The sequence below is a fragment of the Lithobates pipiens genome, unplaced genomic scaffold (assembly GCF_037356315.1).
Source record: "Lithobates pipiens isolate NorthernLeopardFrog02 unplaced genomic scaffold, aLitPip1_a1.2 Scaffold_8, whole genome shotgun sequence".
Taxonomy (NCBI): Eukaryota; Metazoa; Chordata; class Amphibia; order Anura; family Ranidae; genus Lithobates; species Lithobates pipiens.
The window spans coordinates 491,659,882-491,685,141 of record NW_027507903.1 but is presented as its reverse complement, the minus strand read 5'-3'; the positions used below and the strand labels follow the sequence as shown (position 1 = coordinate 491,685,141).

General features: G+C 43.5%; 1 protein-coding gene across 1 annotated transcript in view; it reads right to left on the bottom strand.

The window, feature by feature from the left end:
* ITPR2 (inositol 1,4,5-trisphosphate receptor type 2) overlaps nt 1-25,260 on the bottom strand; it is a 482,081-nt gene that overhangs the window by 179,051 nt on the left and 277,770 nt on the right. The window contains exons 34-37 of the mRNA XM_077469087.1: nt 21,222-21,342; nt 16,821-17,008; nt 16,316-16,458; nt 12,640-12,748 (exon numbers count right to left, since the gene is read on the bottom strand). Of these exons, the coding sequence (XP_077325213.1) occupies nt 12,640-12,748; nt 16,316-16,458; nt 16,821-17,008; nt 21,222-21,342 (561 nt within the window). The remainder of the gene's footprint in view (nt 1-12,639; nt 12,749-16,315; nt 16,459-16,820; nt 17,009-21,221; nt 21,343-25,260) is intronic.

Here is a 25,260-nt window from a genome sequence, read left to right as displayed (position 1 = left end):
TTTCAATGGACTGAGAAACGGTGGGGGGGGGGGGGGGGGGGTTGTCTAATCACCGAGAGAGATTTGAGATGAAGCAAAGGCTGGCGATACAAAGGAGAGACTGGACGTGGGGTGGTCGCGGAGGGTAGGGCCTATAGGGAGACAGGAATAAAGAACAGCAAGTAGATGGCACGTGCAAGATATTTAAACTAGGAAGAAGCAAAGAAAATAAGCAACCTTATTTGTCAAAGCGTCTGAAGAAAAGGGGGCATAGTCAGTCAGGGGCTCAGAGAAAATAGAGAAATTTACATAACTTTAGACATACAGATACCAAGATAGCCATCTATATATTTAGGTAAATAGATGGCTATACTGGTGTTAATAGTGGTGCTTGTGTTTTATTTATTTTTTATTTTTTACGTTTGCATAATTTACAAGAATTGAAGAATCGCCAGCTTTATTTTTAAGCTTCACCTGTGTGCAAAGTGTTAACTCACCTCAAAGAAACTCTGTATCTACTTCACACACAGCTGACACATTTCATTTACATATATGTTTAAAGTGGTTCTGCACCTTTAAAAAAAAATATTAAAAGCCAGCAGCTACAAATATTGCAGCTGTTGACTTTTACTAAATTGACACTTACCTGTCCCAGGGTCCAGCGATGTCGGCGGCAGATGACGAGCAATCGCTCGTCTCTCTGCTGCCCCCGCCGCCATCCTCTGTCAGGGAATCAGGGTTCCCTACTGCGCATGCGCGAGTCGCGCTGCACGTCTTTGCTGGTCCCCGCTGTGTCCTGGGAACTGTGTGTTTCCCAGAACACAACGGGGGGGGGGGGGGGGGCATCTGCGGCGGTCTTGTTCCGGAAGTGGGTACAGATACCTGGATCCAGGTCCAGGTAACTGCACCCCCCTCCCCCCTGAAAGGTGCCGATTGTGGCACCGGAGGGGGGGAGGGATCAGATGAGCGGAAATTCCACTTCAGGGTGGAGGTCCGCTTTAAGGCCGGGTTCACACTGGTAAAACAAATGCTCTGACATTGGGAGCTCATGTCGCATGATGTGTGAAAATCAATGTTTCCCTATGGGAGCCATCTTAACTGGTCCAACACAAGTCGGTCCGACTTTGAAAATGCTCCCTGCACTACTTTGGTCTGACTTTGATCCTACTTCAGCCCACTGAATATCACTGAAGTCAGTTCAAAGTCAGATCACCGTCTTAAAAGACCAGACTTTGGCATGTGATTTGTGCTCTGAGGAGGGGAACTCTCCAGATTTTTAAAAAAATGGCATGGGTTCCCCCTGCAAGAGCATACCAGGCCCTTCAGTATGGTATGAATTTTCAGGGGAACCCCCAAAAAACTGCATTGGAGTCCCCCCCAAAATCCATACCAGGCCCTTATCAGAGCATACAGCCCAGCAGGTCAGGAAAGGAGCTGCATGCCCTCAACATGGGGGAGGGGGTGGTGGGTGATTTGGGGCAGTAGGGGTCCCAGCGCCCCCCCACCCCAAAGCACCTTGTCCTAATGGGCCTTTTCCCGACAACCCTGGCCATTGGTTGTCGGGGTCTGCGGGCGAGGGGCTTAACAAGGGGGCCCCCAGATTCCAGCCCTCCACCCTATGTGAATGAATATGGGGTACATTGTACCCCTACTCATTCACCTAAAAAAAATGGCAAAAATAAAACACATTACATAAGTTTTTAAAGTAATTTATTAAGGCAGCCCCGGCATTGCTGCCGCTTTCTTCCCCTCTCTCCAGCTCTTCCCTGCTCCCTGATGTCTTCTAGCCCTCCCGGTTCTTCTCCCCTCTCTGGGTTGTCTCCGCTGATGTCTTCTAGCCCTCTCCGATTCTGTCTTCTCTGCTGTCTAGGTCTTCTCAGCTATCTTCTCGCTCTTTTGCTGGGTCTTCTCCCTCTGTTCTTTTTCTGTCTTCTTTGTCTCGATGCTCTCTCCCACTCTAATGCCGGGTGCGTGGTGTGCCACTACTTATATAGGAGACCCAGCCCTTATGACATCACCGCCCATCATGCCCCAGGTGGTGACTTCATATGATGTCACCCGGTGACCCTGCCCTATGCCAATATAAGCAGTGGCACACCACACACCCGGCATTAGAGCGGGAGAGAACGTTGAGTCAACATTGGAAGAACAGAGCGGGAAGACAGCGGAGAAGACCCAGCAAAAGAGCGAGAAGATAACAGAGAAGACCCAGCAGAGGCAGAAGACAGCGGACAGAGGGAGAAGAACCTGCAGAGGGCTAGAACACATCTGCGGAGAGCAGGGAAGACCCGGAGAGGGGAGAAGGCATCAGCGGAGGAGGCAAAAAAGCTGGAGAGGGGAGAAGGGATCGGAAGAGACGATGGAGATGCCTTAATAAATTACTTTAAAAACCTGTGTAATGTGTTTTATTTCTTTTTATTTTTTTAGGTGAATGGGTAGGGGATCAATGTACCCTATACTCTTTCACATTGGGTGGGGGGGGGGGACTGAATCTGGTGGCTTTGTTAAAAGGGGCTTCCCCATTCTGATAAGCCCCCCCCCCCCGCAGACCCCGACAACCAATGGTCAGGGTTGTCGGGAAGAGGCCATTGTCCTCGTCAATATGGGGACAAGGTGCTTTGGGGTGGGTACAGTTCAGGGGGGGTGGGGGGCACTCGCTCGTCACCACCCCCTTCCCTGACCTGCTGGGCTGTGTGCTCAGATGAGGGTCTAGTATGGATTTTGGTCGGGACCCCAATGCCGTTTTTTCAGCATGGGGGTTCCCCTGAAAATCCATACCAGACCGAAGGGCCTGGTATGCTCCCCGAGGGAGAACCCATGACATTTTTTTTTACATTGTGCGTGGAGTTCCCCCTACAGTGCCTGGTATTGTCGGGGATCAAAGTCGGATCCCTGTTCATTGAAGTCGGACCCATGCCGGACTTCAAGTCACAGGGCAAAAAGTCGGATCCAAAGTGGTACGACTGTGGTGTTGTACCAGTGTGAACCCGTCCTAAATCTGAAGGCAAACAGCTAAATATACAGACTAAATACATATAAGAGATCTGTTTAAACAGCCAAAGAATGTGTATTGCTGTCCATCAAATCCTGAGATTTACACCACACAGCACTGCCCTCCCTGGGTTGGACGGGAGACCTGTTTTTTTCTCAGCTGCAGCTAGCAGCACTTACAGGTCTTGCCCCTTCCCCAACCTGAGATTGGACAGTAAAAGGAGAAGTAGCAGACTGATGAGCTCATCTCTCTGTAACCCTGCTCTCTCCTCCTATCAACCGATCTCTTGTTAGTGTGGTACACCTGCTTGATTCTTTGTGCTGTTTTGCCCTGTGCCAGTCTGAGCTTTGTTGTACATGAGACTGCAAGAAGCTGTTACTAAGTCAAATTCAGTTACTGAATATGAAGCTGCCCTAATTTGTGTCTTTTACATCTGCCTACAGTTTAGCTTTAGAACAATACTATAATGGATTTGGATCAACTTTATATATATATATATATATATATATATATATATATATATATATATATATATATATATATATATGTATATATATATATATATATATATATATATGCACACACACAATCTTAATTTTATAAATGACAAAGGATTATAAGAGCACTATGAGTCAGGTAAAGGAACAGAACAGCAGTTGTTTAATTATGCTCTCCTTAAATACAACATTGAATAAACAGGCAGAAAAACATCTAAAAAGCTCCAGCTGCTGGGTACATATGAATATGCAATATATATATATATATATATATATATATATATATATATATATATATATATATATATATATATATATATATATATATATATATATATTTTTTTTTTTTATTATTATTATTATTATTTCTAAAAGATATTTAAAAATATATATTTGCATTACCAAAATTTAAAGTAGAACTCCAGGAAGTCCAATTATGTTTTTTAAAACAATAATAATGTACTTCAAAATATTTCAAAATATTTATTAAACTGTTAATATATAACTACCTGAAATCTCTGACTTATCTTTGTACAATTGTCCACAGAGCAGAAGTCAGGCAGAGAGTGAAAAGTTTTGCACCACAAGCAAATCATGTTCTGCTGCATTGCACAACCCTATCATGCTAACATCATTCAGGCACTGGGGGCCTGAATAGGTACTATTTTGGTGATTTATGGAAGGAGAATAGCATAAGCAGGAATGTGAGGATTCTCTTTCACATGCAATGAACAGGCAGATGATATAAGAAACTACAAATGTGAAATACGCAGCCTAGCAGAGGTGTGTGAATCACAAGACTGGCTGAACAGAATTACAAACATTTTTGGCATGTAGAATTTATTCATACAATAAACACACAAACTTGTTAAAAAGTGATCCATATCCCAAAGGGTTATAGCCATGATGATACAATTGTAGAGCCTAGTGGATCAACGCATTTTGCATATATCTAGTGCTTCATCAGGATCCACATGCCCTTAGTTTACAAGGTTATGGAACATAATACAATATCTATAATTAAAAACATACGACAATGTATAAACATTTTTTACATTTCCATACATACATTATATTACATCACACAAAGGAGGGCCAGGGGAATTAAGGGCTTGTGGATCCTGATGAAGCACTGGATACATGCGAAACGCATTGATCCACTAAGCTCTACAACTGTATCATTGTGACTATAATAACTCTTTGGGATATGGATCACTTTTTAACAAGTGTGTGTGTTTTATAGTATAAATAAAGTTGCATTTACTTTTACATTTTGTTTGTAGTGATACTTAATATATCACCCCCACTCCAATATCTCATGTTGGACAATTGGGGGTTCGTTATATTTTTTGCTCATGGGGTTGCTTTGAGCTGAAGTGTACATCATTAATTCCAGACAGTAGCCACTCTGCTCTGAATCATCACTAGCCCACATTTATAATATGACAGGTTCCCTTTAATGTCACTGAACCTGGAAACACTTTTTCACTTCGGTTTACTTCTGTCTTCCCACATTGTACTTTCCAGAAGCCGTAATTAGTTTTCAACTCATCCCGAAGATGATTAGACAGTCACTTTCTCCCCCTGCGTAGAGGCCCTTTTAGCATTAATGTTAATTACAATAAATTAATATGTATATAATCCAACCACAGCCATAAAATTTAATGGCGGAACACGCTTGGAGGAAATGGGTCCACGTTTTACGAGTTCAAAATTAATATTTTAGGAAGCGCTGACATCCTCTAAGTAGATAAAATGCACGGGGGCACTTGGTGTCGGTCCACCCTAATCACTTTTAGCATTTTAAATTTGCCGTGTGACCCTTTGTAACGAGGAAAGGCAATCTCGATTGAAGCTAAGCAGTTCTTTTGCTCAATCTGGAATGATTTCTTATTTTGGTAAAAAAAAAAAAAAGGTATCTTTTGAAATCTGTTATTTTTATCAAAAATTCCAGTATACTTACTAAAACCTGTTCTCGTCTTAGACCTTAGAGGATTCAAGGGAAGATCCCAAAGATCCTATTAATGTCCCTAGCTTATCACCATTGCTAGAGTTCTTGGCGATTTTATGGAGCAGGCCTCTCAGTGCTGAGAGCAATTATCAATCCCGTAGTCTCCCAATAAAATAACGGTCCCTGATATTAAACCCTCTTCCCGCCTGAACCCTTCAGCTATGTTTACCTTTGCAGTGGTTAACACATGTTATTTTATGTATTAATGTGTATTGTGTTAGGGCAGTCCATTTATTTGAATGGTCTCCCTAGTGCATTAATATGTGAGCTAGAAAGGTGCAAAAAAGATGTACTTTTTCTTGAAAGACGGTGCACCACAGGGCATGGCAGTACATTACTGTGCACTGTGGTGCACTAAAGTGCATGTGCACTGGGTTTCCATCTAGAACTATTGGCATCGCAGCACCACACATTCGTTGTGTTAACACGTGTGTTCCTGTAATGCAAAGGTGTGAACAGAGCTTGAACCTCTTCACCAATGCCTAACACACACAGTACAGTGAGGGAAAAAAGTATTTGATCTCCTGCTGATTTTGTACATTTGCCCACTGACAAAGAAATGATCAGTCTATAATTTTAATGGTAGGTTTATTTTAACAGTGAGAGACAGAATAATAACACAAGTATGCAGAAAAACGCATTTCAAAAAAGTCATAAATTGATTTGCATTTTAATGAGTGAAATAAGTATTTGATCCCCTATCAAGCAGCAAGATTTCTGGCTCCCAGGTGTCTTCTATATAGGTAACGAGCTGAGATTAGGAGCACTCTCTTAAAGGGAGTGCTCTTAATCTCCGCTTGTTACCTGTATAAAAGACACCTGTTCACAGAAGCAATCAATCAGATTCCAATCTCTCCACCATGGCCAAGACCAAAGAGCTATCCAAGGATGTCAGGGACAAGATTATAGACCTACACATGGCTGAAATGGGCTACAAAACCATTGTCAAGCAACTTGGTGAGAGGATGACAATAGTTAGTGCATTTTTTTCGTAAATGGAAGAAACACAAAATAACTGTTAACCTCCCTCGGTCTGGGGCTCCATGCAAGATCTCACCTCATGGAGTTTTAATTATCATGAGAACAGTGAGGAATAAGCCCATAACTACACGGGAGAATCTTGTCAATGATCTCAATGTAGCTGGGACCATAGTCACCAAGAAAACAATTGGTAACACACTATGCTGAGAAGAACTGAAATCCTGCAGAGCCCGCAAGGTTCCCCTGCTCAAGAATGCACATGTACAGGCCCTTCTAAAGTTTGCTAATGAATATCTGAATGAACTGGGTGAAAGTGTTGTGGTCAGATGAGACTAAATCAAGCTCTTTGGCATCAACTCATATTGCCGTGTTTGGAGGAGGAGGAATGCTGCCTATGAAGAAATCCCCACTGTCAAACATGGAGGTGGAAACATTATGCTTTGGGGGTGTTTTTCTGCTAAGGTGACAGAACAGCTTCACTGCATTAAAGGGACGATGGCCGGGGCCATTTACTGTCCAATCTTGAGTAAGAACCTCCTTCCCTCAGCCGGGGCATTGAAAATGGGTCGTGAATGAGTATTCCAGCATGATAATGACCCAAAACACATAGGTAAGACAACCAAGGAGTGGTTCAAGAAGAAGCACAATAAGGTTCTGGAGAGGCCTAGCCAGTCTCCAGACCTTAATCCCATAGAAAATATGTGGAGGGAGCAGAAGGTTCGAGTAACCAAACATCAGCCTCGAAACCTTAATGACTTGAAGAGGATCTGCAAAGAGAAGATGTGTGCAAACCTGGTGGCCAACTACAAGAAACATCTGACCTCTGTGATTGCCAACAAGGGTTTTTCCACCATGGACTAAGTCATTTTTTGTGAAGGGGTCAAATACTTATTTCACTCATTAAAATGCAAATCAATTTATAACTTTTTTGAAATGCATCTTTCTGGATATTTTTGTTGTTATTTTGTCTCTCACTGTTAAAATAAACCTACCATTAAAATATAGACTGATCATTTCTTTGTCAGTGGGCAAACATACAAAATCAGCAGGGGATCAAATACTTTTTTCCCTCACTGTATGTGCAGTGGCAAAAGCGTGGGACTTAAACGTCCAGACGTCGCACATATGAGTCGCCGGAAGCCAACATTTCTTTGCTGAGAGCACGCTCATTATATGCTCCCAGCACAGAGACGAGCTGTGAAAGACAGCTCTTTGTCCCCACTAATAATCTGTAGCCAGTGGGACCGGCTCCTGACAATGTAACTGTGGCAGCCAATCAGCTGATCATTGCTCTCTATGGGGGCAGTGTATGTAAACAGACATGTGTCCGTTTACATCCACCTACATCCAATCCAATTCTGTTCACTAAAAACAGATGGGTGGGAGATCCGTTCCCCATTCGACTGGTGCATCAGATGACAGCCCGAAGTAAACAAACAGGCAGTCTGTTTACATCTGACCGCCCATAGAGGAAAGCAGGCTGTGCCTGTATCCGCTCTGCATAAGAGCAAGCACGGAACCGTCATTCACCTGCTCAGCCGGGATCAGAAGACAAATCCCCCGCTGAGCATGCTGATCTGATGGTGGAGTCTCCCTTAGTGTTAAAACCCATCCCAGTGACTTTGTCTAGGCTCAGTCAGATGATGTTTAATAGATGTTTTAATGAACACAGCTCACTGCAGTTTCTTCTTATAAACTTTAATTCCACTTTAAGCAAAATATACATACACAGACACAAAAGTGGAGCTCTTCTTTAATCTCTGCCGTTAAAAGGTCCTGATTACTAAAGAAGCAGACGGCCTACAGACAGGAAGTCTTAGTACAGAGTATGTTTTCCTCTCCTGCGCTTACAAGATTTTGCACACTTCGATCTGTCTTCCCAAAAAAGATTGAAGCTTGCTGGGAATCAGGAGTGACAAGTGATCGAGTAATGTGTGACAGGAGAGAGATTACAGTGAGAGGTCTGCTGACACAGCACTGTCCCAATCAGGACTGAGCACTAAGAGGGAAATTATTCTCTTATATAACCAGTGCTTACAGCGAAGATCGCTGATCCCACATGCACCGTACCTGCAAGACGTGGCTTGATCAATATCCTGGATATTACAAATACACTTAAACGTGTATCTGAAGCTACTTTTCTTTTATTTCTGGATTGAGTGTGGAAGACTCAAAACTTCTGGTTTTTAGTTTTATCTTGAAATGGAATTCGGGGCAGAGTGAGATAGATTACTGACCTCCTGCTGAAAAGGAGCGTCAACACGTCGGCTTGTGTGTATTAATCATGCGCTCAGTTTGGATTGCCCAGGTTGTAACAGCTGAGTCACTGCTGGGAAGGGGGAGCTGAACTGCTGAGCCCCTGTTGGGAAGGGGAGCAGGGTAAGCTGCTGAGATACTGTTGGGTGGGGGGGTGAGCTGCTGAATCACTGCTGGAAGGGGGGCTGAACTACTGAGTCACTGCTGGGAGGGGGCAGGGAGAGCTAAGCTGCTTAGACACTGTTGGGAGGTCAAATTGAACAGTTGAGTCACTGCTAGGAAGGGGAAGCTGAGATGCTAAGAAACTGCTAAGCGGGGGGAGCAGGTTGAGCTGCAATGCAATGCTGAGACATTGTTGGAGAGGGAAAACAGAAAACAGGGAGATCTGAGCTGCCGAGTCACTGCTAAGAAGGGGAAGCTGTGCTGCTAAGAGACTGTTGGATGGGGGGGGGGGGGGGGAGGGGGGTGCAAGGGGAGCTAAGCTTCTGAGTCATTGCTAAGAAGAGGGAGCTGAGCTGCCGAGTTGCTAGTTGGAGGGAGACTGGGGAGAGCTGCTATGCTGAGACACTGTTGGGAGAGGGGAATAGGAGGGATCTACCCGCTGAGTCATTCCTTGGAGGGGGACCAGGGAGGGTTGTACTGCTGAGACACTGTTGGGAGAGGGGAATAGGAGGTATCTACCTAAGTCGTTCCTTGGAGGGGGACCAAGGAGAGCTGCACTGCTGAGACACTGTTGGCGGGAGGACAGGGAGAATTGCACGGCTGAGACACTGTTGGCGGGGAGACAGGGAGAGCTGCATGGCTGAGACACTGTTGGCAGGAGGACAGGGAGAATTGCACAGCTGAGACACTGTTGGCGGGAGACAGGGAGAGCTGCATGGCTGAGACACTGTTGGCGGGGGGACAGGGAGAACTGCATGGCTGAGACACTGTTGGCGGGGGGACAGGGAGAATTGCATGGCTGAGACACTGTTGGCGGGGGGACAGGGAGAATTGCACGGCTGAGACACTGTTGGCGGGAGGACAGGGAGAATTGTACGGCTGAGACACTGTTGGCGGGAGGACAGGGAAAATTGCATGGCTGAGACACTGTTGGCGGGGAGACAGGGAGAGCTGCATGGCTGAGACACTATTGGCGGGGGGACAGGGAGAATTACGCGGCTGAGACACCGTTGGCGGGGGGACAGGGAGAATTGCACGGCTGAGACACTGTTGGCGGGAGGACAGGGAGAATTGCACAGCTGAGACACTGTTGGCGGGTAGACAGGGAGAGCTGCATGGCTGAGACACTGTTGGCGGGGGGACAGGGAGAATTGTAGGGCTGAGACAATGTTGGCGGGGGGACAGGGAGAATTGCAGGGCTGAGACACTGTTGGCGGGGGGACAGGGAGAATTGCACGGCTGAGACACTGTTGGCGGGGGGACAGGGAGAATTGCACGGCTGAGACACTGTTGGCGGGGGGACAGGGAGAATTGCACGGCTGAGACACTGTTGGTGGGGGGACAGGGAGAATTGCACAGCTGAGACACTGTTGGCGGGGAGACAGGGAGAGCTGCATGGCTGAGACACTGTTGGCAGGAGGACAGGGAGAATTGCACGGCTGAGACACTGTTGGCGGGGGGACAGGGAGAATTGCACGGCTGAGACACTGTTGGCGGGGGGACAGGGAGAATTGCACTGCTGAGACACTGTGGGAGGGGAGAATAGGAGGGAGCTAGGCTGCCGAGTCAGTGCTGGGAAGGGCAGCAGAGAGAGCTGTGCTGCTGAGAAACTGTCCAGAAGAGGGAACTTGAACTTCAAGTTTCTGCTGTGAAGTTTGAGGTTTGATTTGCTAAAACCTGATTGTCCATAACCTGGTAGGTTCACTTTAAAAACACCCTTCAGCTGTGGTTTGAGAATGTTGGGCACAAATCATAATAAAAGCGCTGTCACTTAAAATAAGTGCTAGCAGTATTCAGCAGGTTCTATATTAATGCCGGCCATACACGATGCGAATTCCGAATGAAAATCCGAGCGAAAGTAAAATCGACCGATTTTCGTATCGTTAGTGTGGTATGCGCGACATGCGATTTTCGTACGACAGGGCAAATTGACAAATCCAACATGTTGGTTTTTTTTTCAAAAATCGTCCAAAAATCGTATCGTTAATGGCAGAGTTGGACGATTTGACATAAGAAAATGAACTGCGCACGATCTCTGGAAAGTTTGAACCAGAAGGAAACCATATAAAACAACGAACGAATGGTCGAACGCAACACGGAATAAAAAAAACCCGTTAAAACATAGTGTTTTAACGTACGATTTTCGTACTTAATTGATGGCACATTCGCATGTTGTTGTGAGTGCCGCTTTCGTTTATCGTTCGACGGGTCGTTCGGAATTCGCATCGTGTATGGCCGGCATAAGTTTGGGTAGTATGGATAGTTAATTTTCCTTATATTCTGATACCAGCTAAAGCTTTAAATTCACTGACAGTTGCGCTTGCCTTCTGAACTATTGGGAGTGGAATGGCATCTATCTGCAGCTCAGTCAGTCTCATGTGTCAAGCCATTGAAAGAGTGAAATGCTCTCAGGCAGCACAAAGATTTTAGGTACAATCTTCTAGTATGACAAGTGCTTGCTGGCTGCAAAGAAATAATTTTATAGGTAGAGAGTAGAAGCAATAGCTACTTTTTTTTTGCTTGTTCTTATTTGATGTATTTAAGAAATTCAACTTGTTACCGGGCTAGCAAGCCACAGTGTGGGAAAGTACAAGCAATCTTGCAGTGACCCTGTAAGGCATAATGTTCTCTTCCGAATGACCAAGAACTAGAACATCTTTATTAGACTCCCGGTTGTCTCCAATTGAGTCCCTTTCAGCCATGACACATGGACACACAGCGGCCACTAGTGGCCAAATCAATTACTGCTGGTAAAAATATGAGAAAACTTTCCACACCTTGCTAAAACTAATAAGCCTAAACATACTTCATATAAAATAGATTTATCTGTATATTTGGTGTTTATGATTTTTTTTCACAATTCATGTTTTATATTAAAGCAGTATAAGTACATCATTCTGATTTGGTATCAGCCTCTTGCAGTCCATGTACAACAAAGTCTAGACCAGGAGGGGGGAAACAGCACAAGGCACCAATAAAGTGTGCAGCAGTGCTCATCTGCTCTAAGAAACATGCTGTTAGGAGCAGAGAGCAGAGTGACAGAGAGGAGCTCATCAGTCTGCTGCTTTTTTTTCACTTTTCAGTCACTGGCTGGGGAAGGAACACAGCTTGTAATTGTTAGTGAACTGCAGCAGAAAAAAATAAAGTCTCCTGCCAGACAGGCCTACCAGGTTTGGTAAATCTCAGAAATAGATGAAAAGAAATATGAATCCTTTGGCTGTTAAAAAAAAATCTTAAAGTTTAAGGAACGGTTTAAAGAACTCTTAAAGAATCATAATAAGGATAAATGTCACCAATAAGCATACCCAGCAGCGACCTCATTAGTTACACCCATATAGCAGCAAGTAGGGTCACCACTTCCTTCTAAACAGCCAAAATCCGTTGGGTTTTGGATTCAACAAAGTTCTTCAGGGATTTTGGTTGGCTTGATAGCATCACAGTGTTCCTGAGAACTTACAGCACACAAATTAAGCTACATTCACACAGCAGTCAGCAAACCTTTGCGCTATGGCTGCATACACCATCCGGTTAGCTGCGACTAGTTTGTGTGCAGCCAAAACTTAGCAGAATGCTGACCCTGGATGTTCTCTTTACTGACACCAGAAAACACAGTGTTATGGCATTTTAGCTCCATGGTCACCACCCTCTGCTTACAAACACCCAAAAATAAAAGCAGGGTGGCTATAATGGTGTGACTAGGCCAGATGGAGGAAGGCAGGGGCACACACACATTTTACACTTTATAAAAGTTGGCTGTGTACCTGCTCAGCGAAGCTGTCTTTTTTGTCCAACATTTCACGTAACGTCTGCAGGATTTTGATACAAAGTTTCTCTTCCTTCTCCATCAGCTTCTTTGTGTGATTAATCAACCTGTGAAATTGCACATATTAGCTTTTCAGTGTAACCTTTAGGCCCCTTTCACACGGGCGATCCAAACAGGTCTGCCAGTCAGATTTGCAGGTGGACCTGATCGAATGGTCCATGTATTCCTATGGACCAGCAGATGTAAACAGACTTGTATCCATTTACACCCACCTACCTCCAATCCAAACCGGTCTAAATAAAAATGGAAGGGGATCCGTACCCCTCCTTATAGGCAGATTGGAGGGCAGCTGAGCGTAAACACACAGCCTGTTCGTTGACACCTGACCGCCCATAGAGAACAGAGCAGGATGTATCTATGTCTGCTCAGTATAAAATGGAATGGACACAGACCTGCCATCAGCCCATTCTACTCTGCCCCATGTAAAAGGGGCCTTAGGAGTAAATTCACAATTGCTGGTGAACCCAAGAGCCAAGATGAAACTTCTCATGCAAGATGTGATAATACATTACACTGAAGATAAAGCATTGGAAGGCCACTCTGCTCTTTCCTAGATTATACTCTCCTCTCCTGAAATTCTGTGAGCTGCCAGAGGACTCTGCTCCTTCCTCTAAGGCCCTTTTCCCACTGAGGTGCTATACAGGCACTATAGCACTAAAAATAGCACCTGCAAAGCACCTCTCCTCTCACTCCAGTGTGAAAGTGCACGTGCTTTCACACTGGAGTGGGGCGTTGGCAGGACGCTCAAAAAAGTCCTGTAAGCAGCATCTTTAAGGCGCTGTTGAAATCAATGGGCAGTGCCAGCAAAGCGTCGCTGTAACAGCGCTTTTAACCCTTTATCGGCCATTAGGGACTAAAAGCGCCCCGCTAGCAGCTGAAAAGCACTGCAAAAACTACGATAAAGTGCCATGTGAAAGTGCTCTAAGGCTACATTCCCACAAAGCATATGATGCATGTTGCATTCAGAGGCTGCATGCAAATTAGCTGATTGGCTGTGGCTAGTTTATGTGTGGCCAGAAATCTGCAGTAATGCTGACCCTGGACCCATACTATCTGCGTCCAGGGTTGTTGGAAGCTATATTAGCATGTAATCTCTTGTATAAGCAGCTACATGGGAACATAAGTGACACTGGCCATTGATATGTGAGTGAAGGCAGACCCTGGCCACTGCTTGTTGGCCTTTTGAATATCACTAACTCTCCTCTCCTGAAATACTCTGCACTGTTGGAGGATTCTGCTCCTTCCTGCACCTAGCACTCCCATTGTGAAATTCTCTGCACTGCTGGATGACTCTGCTCCTTTCTCTATCTAAAGCCTAAGACACACACACCGAAATTCAGCCGTTTCAGCAGTCAGTGACTGACTTCTGTCAAACAGTCATACTAGAAAACCAGCATTTGATCGGCGCTCACAGCCAATGGCTGTAAACGCTGATCTTACTGGGGATGGAGGGGTGGGAGTCCCTGCTGTCAGGATACAGTGGAACTGGAGGAGTGATCCCTGCATCCACAGCACTTGTGTTGATGCAGGGATCTGTCAGTTTTTTTCCATTCAACCTGCTGGTTGAAAGAAAAGAAACTGTAAATATATACCTAGCTTTACTCTCCTCTTCCTGAAATACTCTACGCTGCTGGAGGACTCTGCTGCTTTCTCTATCAAACTCTCCTCTCCTGATATACTCTCCGCTCCTTGCTCTATCTAAGGCAGGCCATACAGGACTCTTATTTTATTGTTCAACCAGCAGGTTGAATTAAGAGATGATTCCCCAATCCACACATTCAAGGTGGATGGGGGAATACTTCCCACTGTGGTTTTGTGTTCTCACAGCAGGGAACTTTTACAATGATCAGTGTTGCCAGCTATAACCGGTGGCACTGATCAGTCATAAAAAAAAAACAACAGGCTGGTTGAACATAGGGCGATTGATAGATCGACTTGTGTATAACTAGCCTGCTAAAACATGGATCGAAATTTGACTGGTCCCAGTTAAACTGGCTGAATTTTGATCCATGTATGGCCGGCTTAACACTTCTCTCCCAAAATACTCTGCACTGTTGGAGGAATCTGCTCCTTCTAACAAGATCTCATCTCCTGAAATACTGTGTGCTGCTGGGGGACAGCGCTCTCTCTCCCTATTTAAAGCTATCCATAGATGAATCGAAATTAAGCTGGTTCCGCAAAGACCAGTCGAATTTTCTTTCCATCTATGGCCAATTTGAAAGGCGTTTACCTAGGGATCAACTCCTTTTGAACAGGAATACTGAAAATCTTGTGTTCAATCAGCACATGCAGCCAATTAGCACCACTGCAGCACCGAGCAGTGTATTCTGACAGTGGAGGTGTCCCACTGTCATACCGCAACAGCACAGAGGGGAGGATTACTGCATCCACCTCAAATGTAGGGATGGGCAGAACAAAAGAAAAGACAATCCATCAATGGGCAGGTTAATTCTCCTCTCCTGAAATAACCTCTTCTTCTGGAGGATGGTTTCTTCCTTATGTAAAGCTGATCAAAACTTGGCTGTTCAGCAGGGACTGTCCCTGCTCAACAGAAGTTGAACATTTGATCAACTTGGACCATGCTGGAAAACTTTTGTTGAATGGCTGAATTAAAAAAAATGGATCATGTATAGCCAGCTTAACTCTCCTCTCCTGAAATACTCTGCACTGCTGGAGGATTCTACTGCGTCCCCATTATAACTCTCCTCTCCTGAAATATTTTGCACTGTCAGAGGACTCTGGGGGTTATTTACGAAAAGGCAAATCCACTTTGCACTACAAGTGCAAACTACAAATGCAAAGTGCACTTGAAATTGCACTGAAAGTGCACTTGGATGTGCAGTCGCTGTAAATCTGAGGGGAAGATCTGAAATGAAGGGAAGCTCTGCTGATTTTATTATCCAATCATGTGCAACCTAAAATTCAGTTTTTTATTCTCCTTGCATGTCCTCTTCGAATCTACAACGACTGCACTTCCAAGTGCACTTTCAGTGCAATTTCAAGTGCACTTTGCACTTGTAGTGCAAAGTGGATTTGACTTTAGTAAATATATAACCCCCTCTGTTCCTTCCTCCAACTCTCCTCTCCTAAAATACTTTGCTCTGCCGGAGGATTTAGCTCTTTCTTCGTCGACTCGTCTACACTATGGGGGTTATTTACTAAAGGAAAATCCACTTTGCACTGCAAGTGCACTTGGAAGTAAAGTCGCTGTAGATCCGAGGGGGACATGCAAGGAAAATATAAAACAGCATTTTTAGCTTGCACATGTTTGGATGATAAAATCAGCAGAGCTTCCCCTCGTTTCAGATCTACCCCTTAGATTTAGAGCGACTGCACTTCCAAGTGCACTTGCAGTGCAAAGTGTATTTGCCTTTGGTAAATAACCCCCTATCTCGCCTCTACTGAAATACTTCAAACTGCTGGAGGACTCTGCTGTTTCCACTTGTTTAAAATCTGCAAGATTTGTATTACACAGACAATTATTTAAAAATCATGCTGCTATAGAACTATATCTTTTAGTCTGATGAAAAGCAACCTAATGTTCAGTACAAACAAACAACCCCACTATTACAGAAAAAGAAAAATGATCCATCAAAACAAAAGAGAACACCTACTTAGACATGAAGGCCCCGCAGCGGATCCGCGCATCGCTCCCTTCAGGAAAGAGAAGTTCGGGGCTGTGGAGAACATCGACAAGGACCGAGAACTCCGCCAACACCATGGAACTGAACTGGTGCTCCAATGAGGCCACAACATCCTGAAAATAGAACAGAAAGTAAGCCCAAATTATCCACCTTTTAGAATTAAATTACTAATCCTTCCAATGGTCTGATTTATCTCAGAATTTTAAACAAATTTGTAATAGCCCTTAATTTACCCAAGTCAGTCCTAGTTCACTCCTTCTTCCCCTTAACGATTATTTTTCTACAGTTTTTTTTTCTATTTTCTTACCAGTAATATTTTTATTTTATTTTTTATTGCTTTCTTTATTAATTTTTAGTGTAGCAATAAAAAGCACACTTTTTTCAGATGTTTTGTTGTTTGCATAAAAAATAAAATAATTTTTGAAACAAAATGTTGTGAACCCCACAGACTTTGGGACATCAGCATCAAGAGTACCTGCAGCTTCTCAATGATGTTGCGGTAATCCCAGGCTGGACCTCCCAGCATCTCCTTGCGGGGCCCGGTGCGCGCACTCATCCTCCAGCCCATGGCAGCTCTCTGCACCATGTTAGTGTGACTCTTCAGGAAAAGTGTGTTCACCTGGCTGTCCAAATCCACTGGAATGGCTATCCCACGGTTCTTTGCTGGTGGGGAAAACACAAAGAAAACATTTTAATCACTAAGTTCTCCAAATTATAGGACACTGACAAAGCACTTTAACCGCTTGAAAACCAGGCACTTTCGGACATTTTTGCCCAGGACAATTTTCAGCTTTCAGCACTGTCGCATTTTGAATGACAATTGTGCGGTCATGCTACACTGTACCCAAACAACATTTTTATCATTTTCTTCCCACAAACAGAGCTTTCTTTTGGTGGTATTTGATTACCTCTGGGGTTTTTATTTTTTGCTAAACAAACTAAAAAAGACCCAAATTTTTGAAAAAAAATAGTTTTTCTTAGTTACCGTCATAAAATTTTGTTTTCCCCTTCACTGACGGGCACTGATGAGGTGACACTGATAAAGTGGCAATGATGGGCACCAATAGGCGGCACTGATATGCAGCATTGATGGGCACTGATAGGTTGCACTGACAGGCAGCACTGATGGGCACTGACAGGCGGCTGTGATGGGCACTGACAGGCGGCACTGATTGGCACTGACAGGTGGCACTGATGGGCAGCACTGATGATGAGGTACTAATAGATCACTGACAGGTGTTACTGCTGGGCACTGATTGGCACTGTGGTGGGCATTGATTGGCACTGTGATGAGCTCTGATTGCCACTGTGGTGGGCACTGCTGATAATCATTGTGCTGATTATCAGTACAGACCCCCCCCTTCTGACAGGGAGAGACGCCGATCGGCTCTCCCTGTCAGCGCGAACCGAGAAATGCAGTTTACCGGCACTTCCTGGTTCACGTGATCATCAACTGTGATTGGTCACAGCTGATCACATGGTAAGAAGCCTCTGACAGAGGCTTCTTATCACGATCGGAGATGCGGGGTGTCAGACTGACGGGCACGCGCCGGCATGTTATCCTGCTGGTTGGTACAAGAATAGTGGTGCGCTGTACTAGAGGATATGTAAATTTACAATAATTGTGTATTGTGTAGACATGTGGAGGTAAAATCCCAGTAAAACCAACGAGGGTGGTCCAGGTAAGTATAGTATAGGGTTAAAAGTGTGTATACAGGTAAGTAAATAGCGGCTAGTAGCACATCAAATATATGACAAAAATAAAATATAATAGCGTAATTATCATATAGTCTCTTGGATCAATGATTTGGCATACACAACAATACATACAGATATACAATACATAAGAAGTCACGTGATCCGTGGCGAACACGCGTCGGGAATACCGCTACCGGAAGTGATGCTGGTCGAGCTCGCTGCTCGTTTTTACACTGCCTGCTTTTCGTCCTATGTTTGTGAGTACCTGACTTTAAGTTTCATTTCCATAATAAATATTGCACTTAAAAATACTACACTATGGGGGCATCCTTCCTTTATGCTTTAATCCAACATATATGATACTCGGCATGAGACCACCTATGGCGAATACCCCAAAGTGACTCTTAAAGAGGCCACGCACCATATAGGGAACAAGAGAGGGACGCCAAACAGGAATTGCCGTATTAGGATCCATAAAGGGAAAAAGACCTCCAGGGACACCTAAAGATACACTCAATATATGCTGTAACCTTACAGCAGTAAGGTAAGGGGACATCCATAAATTGATCATCTAGGATCAAACGGAAAATAACGTCACCCCACTGAACTTCGTTGGATCACTTTAACTACCACCCATTACATTGAAGAACACCTAGCACTTTATTTACACTTGTAGTTCATTTATATTTTATGCGATTTTTTGGTTTTAAGTCCATTTATGTTTTATGCGACTCATGATATAGTCGCTGCACAGCTCTTTTGCACCTTATGCGATTCTGTATAGTTAGCACTTTATCTCACTATATGCACCTTTATATGGTCATTTGATATAGATATCCATCCGTTGGTTTAGACGACTGTTTAAACTGTGCTTTCTTTTACTTGGATCCAGCCCTCAGCACTACTGCACTTTTTTGTTTATTTTTAAACAAAATTGTATTACTCTTGACTTAATTTATTTTATTTCTATATATTCATTTTTTGCACTTAACACCATATAATATCACTAATTTTTATGAATTATTTTTACCTGTATGTATTGTTGTGTATGCCAAATCATTGATCCAAGAGACTATATGATAATTACGCTATTATATTTCATTTTTGTCATATATTAGATGTGCTACTAGCTGCTATTTACTTACCTGTATACACACTTTTAACCCTATACTATACTTACCTGGACCACCCTCGTTGGTTTTACTGGGATTTTACCTCCACATGTCTACACAATACACAATTATTGTAAATTTACATATCCTCTAGTACAGCGCACCACTATTCTTGTACCAATCTCTCTCCCCGGGTTCAGACATTTCCCTTCAGTGAGTGCAGCAGTACCCCATTCCATTAATATTTTTTTTTCCATTTCGGCGCAGGAATACTTCTTTATTATTTCCATGTTATCCTGCTGGACCTCATATGACGCCCAGTCAGGATAACAGAACCACTTCCCAACTGTCAATCTGCTATTGACCGGGCGTGGTTGTGAAGGCTGAAGGTAAAAAAAGCCTTCTGTGTGCATCTTCCCCTACAGCCCCCCTAATACTTACCCATCTCAATCCAGCCATGTGCATGAAAGCATCGACTCTCCCGGATCTCTGCCCCCTCATTGGCTGAAACACATCAGTGGGAGTCACTGGCTTCCACTGCTATTAATCACAGCCAGTGAGGAGGGAGCAGGGACAGGGCCGAGCTGCGCTTACGTCTGATGGACACACAGAGGTGGCTTGGGAGCAAGCACGTACAAGTGCCCCCATAGCAAGTGGCTTGCTATGGGAGCACTCGGCAAGGGGGAAGGGCCAGGAGCCCTGGCTGGGGACCCAAGAAGAGGATGAGCAGGACTGCTCTGTGCAAAAAACCTAAAGCTGGACACACATTACTCAGTTTATTTTTTTGTTCAGCCAGCCAATTGAATGTAAACACATGTGAGGTGGATGGGGAATCCTCTCCGCTGTATCTTTAGCCTAGTTCATATGAGGTGATTATCGTATAAATGATTGTCCGGGTTTTTTTTTTGCATGCTAGTCTCCATATAGAAATCAAATAGGTTACTAAAGTACGAAAACTCGTATGACAGAATAAAATTTAGGAAAATTTAGGAAAGGATGTAATGTATTTGCATTGTTTTTTCAGACGAAATCTGCACTGAATAAACAAAAATTGTAGGATCTAGTATTGTACAAATTTTTTTTTCGTGTATGTCCCTTCTGAAAATTTTGGAAGAAAGCTGTATACCAACGATCAGATTATCGTACGATTGTTTCAAAAAACGGTATTTTTTTGTAAGATATTCTGATCGTGTGTACGGGCCTTTTATATTTTAACAGCGGGACTCCAATGCCGTCAGAATTCACTGATCAGTGATGCAGCCCATTGGCTGCATGTGCTGATCAAATGCTGGTTTTCCAGCAGGACCATGCAACAGAAGGCGGTCTAACGACAGGCTTCTGTTGCACAGAGAGGGCCTCACATAGATCGAAAATGAACCAGACAAATTTCGATGTATGGCCAGCTTAAGTCCAGCTTTTTGTCACTTTAAAATACTTTGCCTGGTCTAAGCTAATATATACAAGCAGAGCAAAGAAGAGCTCAGCCCGACCTGGTTTTGTAATGAGTGGGAAGATGGGAAGTCTCTATTCCTTTTCTGGAACACAGCACTGTATACTGTGTGTTGCTGATGCTACCTATAGTTTACACAGCACTCACAGCGGGTACACCTGTTAGTGAAATCTGGACCAACTTGGTCCAAATAAACAATTTTTAACTGACAGGAATCTGGAATTTGGCTTTAAGTTTTTAAATTGAATCCAGCCACAACAATATATAACTGCAGATTACTCAGCAATGGCAGCATGATTACAAAAAAAAGGGTAACAGTTAAATAATGTCATTAGGCAAGCTCTTGCAAAATCAACACTAATGCATTGTGTAGCTGTGACGGACAGAAGGGGCCATGGACAAACTGCACGTGTATACACAGCACACAGGGCTCAGTATACAATCTGACAGGTACTCTTTAAGCCCTTTCAGTATTCTTGGAAAAGTGAAAGTTTGGAAGAAGTTTTCATGAAGAACCCTCGGCTTCTACTGCAATTAGGCACAGACAGAATCCTCATCCACGCGGCCGTCTCCATTCATCAAGGTAAAGTGTTCCTGCAGCTGTTCGCATACTCACCCACTTCTGCCAGTGTTTTTATACACGACTCCACCGAGGATTTCTGAGACGGGTTCGGCCACGTACAGTTGTAAATTCGGAAGGCGGATTGGAGGAGCTGGATGAAGACGGGCTGGTGGGTCTGCGGAGACATAAAGCAAAGAAATACACCATCTGCGCATTAAATCTCTGCGATTACTCCGAAGCATCTCTGATAGCTGCTGGCTGACATGAGGGCGGCCATTTTGGCAAGTGAAAATGTGCACTGAGCGCTCAAATGATAACCACCTGCAAGATATACAATGCATTCCCAGATATATGGCACTCTTAAAGGGAAAATACACCTTTTTCTTCATGGAAAATAGAAAATATGATTTTTTATATTAACCATAAAATCTTTTCTCTGCTTTCACTGAAGGGCACAGCAGAGATCCTGACTTCTGACCATTGGGACAGTGAAAAGATCTTCCAGGACACTAGGAGGAAGTATTACCCCAATGGTCAGAGATCAACATTTCCATTGTGCCCTTCAATGAGCGGAAGAAAAAAATGATGATTCCAGTGCAGGTAGTAAATAGCTTAGGAATGAAACACACCTTTTGAGTAGGTGTGTTACAGTAATATGCACATCAAAGTGCATTTGGCCGCAACACAGGTTCCATGCGTTAATGCATATCAGTGTAATTCATTTTGATCAGTTGTGCTGTCATTTATTTTAAATGGCACAACAGCGCACTAAGGTAACGCAATAACAATGTACATGCTTTGCAAAGCACTGTGATGCACAATAATGCACTACCATGTTTTGTGCCATGCTGTATCAGACAAAATGCATGGGGTTTATTTATTTGGCAAATCCACTTTGCACTACAAGTGCACTTGGAAGAAAAGTCGCTGTAGATCCGAAGGGAACATGCAAGGAAAATAAAAAACAGCATTTTTGCTTGCACATGATTGGTTGATAAAATCAGCAGAGCTTCCACTCATTTCAGATCTTACCCACAGATTTACAGCGACTGCACTTCCAAGTGCATTTTCAGTGCAAAGTGGATTTGCCTTTAGTAAATCAGCCCCAATGTCTGTTCAAAAAACACACAGGAACAGTAAGGTGTGAATGGGCCCACTAAACTTCAGGCAGATAGAAAGGCACAATTTATTGCAGCTCTGTATGAGTTAGTTTTAGTAAATATAAACTGCTAAATACCTTTTCTCATCAGCAGTAAATGTCTTTTGATTTCTATCAGCGTCTAGTTAAAACTTGTAGGAGGAGTTTTCATACTGCACTGGCTGTCCTATGAGGATGCAGGACCCCTGACCCTCTGTCTGGACAGTGCTGATTGGCCCTGTGCTGATCACATGCACTCTCCCAAGAAAAACTCTTTAGCAACACACACCAAACAGAGCATGTGCAGACTGACGCCACTAACTCTGTCTAATCCGGAGATGTTTGATGCAAGAAGGGGAGGATCTGTGCATACAGGATCAAACAGCCTTTTTACACAATGCAGATTAACCCCTTAGGTTCCACAGAGAGTATAAGAAGCATGCTTTACTGCGTATACAGACCGATTTTACTGTTGTGGGTTTAGTAACACTTTAAATACATTTTTAAAATGCAAGTAGTGTAAGTACCTGTATGTAACTTGACATCACTGCACATCAGAGCTCATACTAGGGGTGGTGGGGGGCGAAGCAGCACAACAGCCAGATCAGTTTTGCTAAATAAAGTGCAATAGGAAGAAGAATCTGAATCTTCAATGTAAACACCGTCCTAGTCTTCAGTGAGGACACCTTTCCATGTGCACCATCACCAGAAGAGTAGAGCAGCAAGGTCTGGCAAGTCTTGTTGTGCCACATCCAATAATGAAGGAGACTAGAAAAAGGGGGTTCCCCTAGTGGTGGACTTTAGAGGCACGTACACCAAAAAATATATATAGCAAACTCACCAAAAGAAAGAAGACTCAAATCTGCTTACCAGAGCGATCTGAATCTCAAAGATATAAGAGTCAAATAGCGCTTTTGTAATTATATATAGACCCACACTCCCGGTCTCCAGATATCTCCCTCAGCAAAACTTGGTCCTCCCTCTAGATGAATAGCATCAGTGGTCCCACCTCCTAATCAAGGATGCATGCAGGTAGGTATTGATAAAGAGGAAATCACAAGCTCCACATAGTGTGGAAACCAATTAACTTTTATTAAAAAGCATTAAAAATGCACTTACAATAAAATAAAATGAACACTGCTGTGTAAAAATACCCGATCCGGCGAACTTACTAGGTAAAGTTGATCCAGGGAATATCTGATTACCTCTCGGGGGATCAGGAAGGATTGTTTTTCCCCTGCTGTAGCAAACTGGATCATGCTTTCCTGGGGTTTTTTGCCTTCTTCTGGATCAACTGTGGGTATAGGATTGTGTATACGGGATTCTATGATGTATATTTTTTTTATTTTTCCCTTTTATAGATTGAACTAGATGGACTTGTGTGTTTTTTTCAACCTATGTAACTTCTGGTAAAGCATGATGTCACACGCACAACAGGATCAGCCATACGCGTTTCCTCACAGATTACATCTTCGTTTCCTCACAGATTACATCTTCCGAGTTATGTCACATCTGTGATAAAAGGCGTAGGGCGGAGCCTGTGTGGATCTGTATATGATTACAAAATCGCTCTTTGACTCTTATATGCTTTAGAGTCAGAGGTACAGTATCTAGTAAGCAAATTTGAGTCTTCTTTCTTCTGGTGATGGTGTATATGGAATGGTGCTCGCACTGAAGTCTTGGACAGTGCCTACATTGAAGATTCAGATTCTTTTTCTTATTGCACTTTAATATTCTTTTTTAATTTCCTTTCATTTCTATGGTGATTTTCTAGTACTGTACTTAATTTATACACCTAGTTTGCTGTGAAAAATATTTTATTGTGTGCTAGCAGCTAATATCATTACTGTTCTCACAAGCGCTGTTACTTATTGTGTACATAGATCAGTCGTGCTGCAGTGTACACAGGGTACATGCTAGTATGAGATGAGACCAAAAAAACTGAGAATAAAGCTGATGAGTCAACTGCTTCTCCATTCAATGTCCAGTCGCAAACTTGAAGAGGGACAAGTCTGGTAAGTGTAAGGAGACAGCTGTTCATTTGAATTATTATTATTATTATAATACACGATTAATATAGCGCCAACAGTTTACGCAGTGCTTTACAATGTATAGGGGGACAACACAATTATAGTACAGTTCAATACAAAAGGTACAGGAGGGCCCTGCTTGTAGAGCTTACATTTTAAAGGGAGGGGGTGGTGGTACAAAGGGTAATAGCTGCAGAGAATGATTTGATAGGGGTGGCTCGGGGACAGTTAGGTGGGTGCGGGATAGGCTTCCCTAAATTAATGAGTTTTCAGGGATCTCCTAAAGGTGGACAGGGTAGGGGCTGATCGGATCTACCAGGGCAGGGAGTGAATGGGCTGCCTAACTTCACAAAGCACCAAAAAAAGTTGCATGTACCATTTCAGCCAGTATTTCATCACACATCTGTTGATAAAGGGTGTTCGAGTTCAATTTAGAAGGCATGGTACTGTATCTTGTGACATGCATGATACCGTGAGGAACAAATTCCACAACACAAGAAGTATCCCAGGTTATCAGACACTAAACAACTTTTACTATCCAAAAGTTTTTTTTGTTTTTTTTTTGCTCTCTCTTAAACCTTTAGTATCCTAATTAATCGCTGATAATCAGAAAAAGACTTAACGAGCTTGAGTGAGAATCTGTATTCCTCGAACATGTTTCGAGTCTTGATAGATGTGCCCATCTGTTCATTAATCGTGCACCGCTCCGTGGTCCTGAATGTATTTAAATATTGCCTGGCTTTTATAAATCACCGATCGGAATGTGAGAACATGGACAATTATGTCTCCTGACAATGATAGGGGAGACGGGAAGAATTTAACTGGGGAATAAAATGAGCAATGGCCTCAGCCCAGGTGTCTGACAGGTGAGAGGAATTAGGAAGGTTCGAGATGGCATTAAGTGATGAGATGCAGGAGCAAAGAT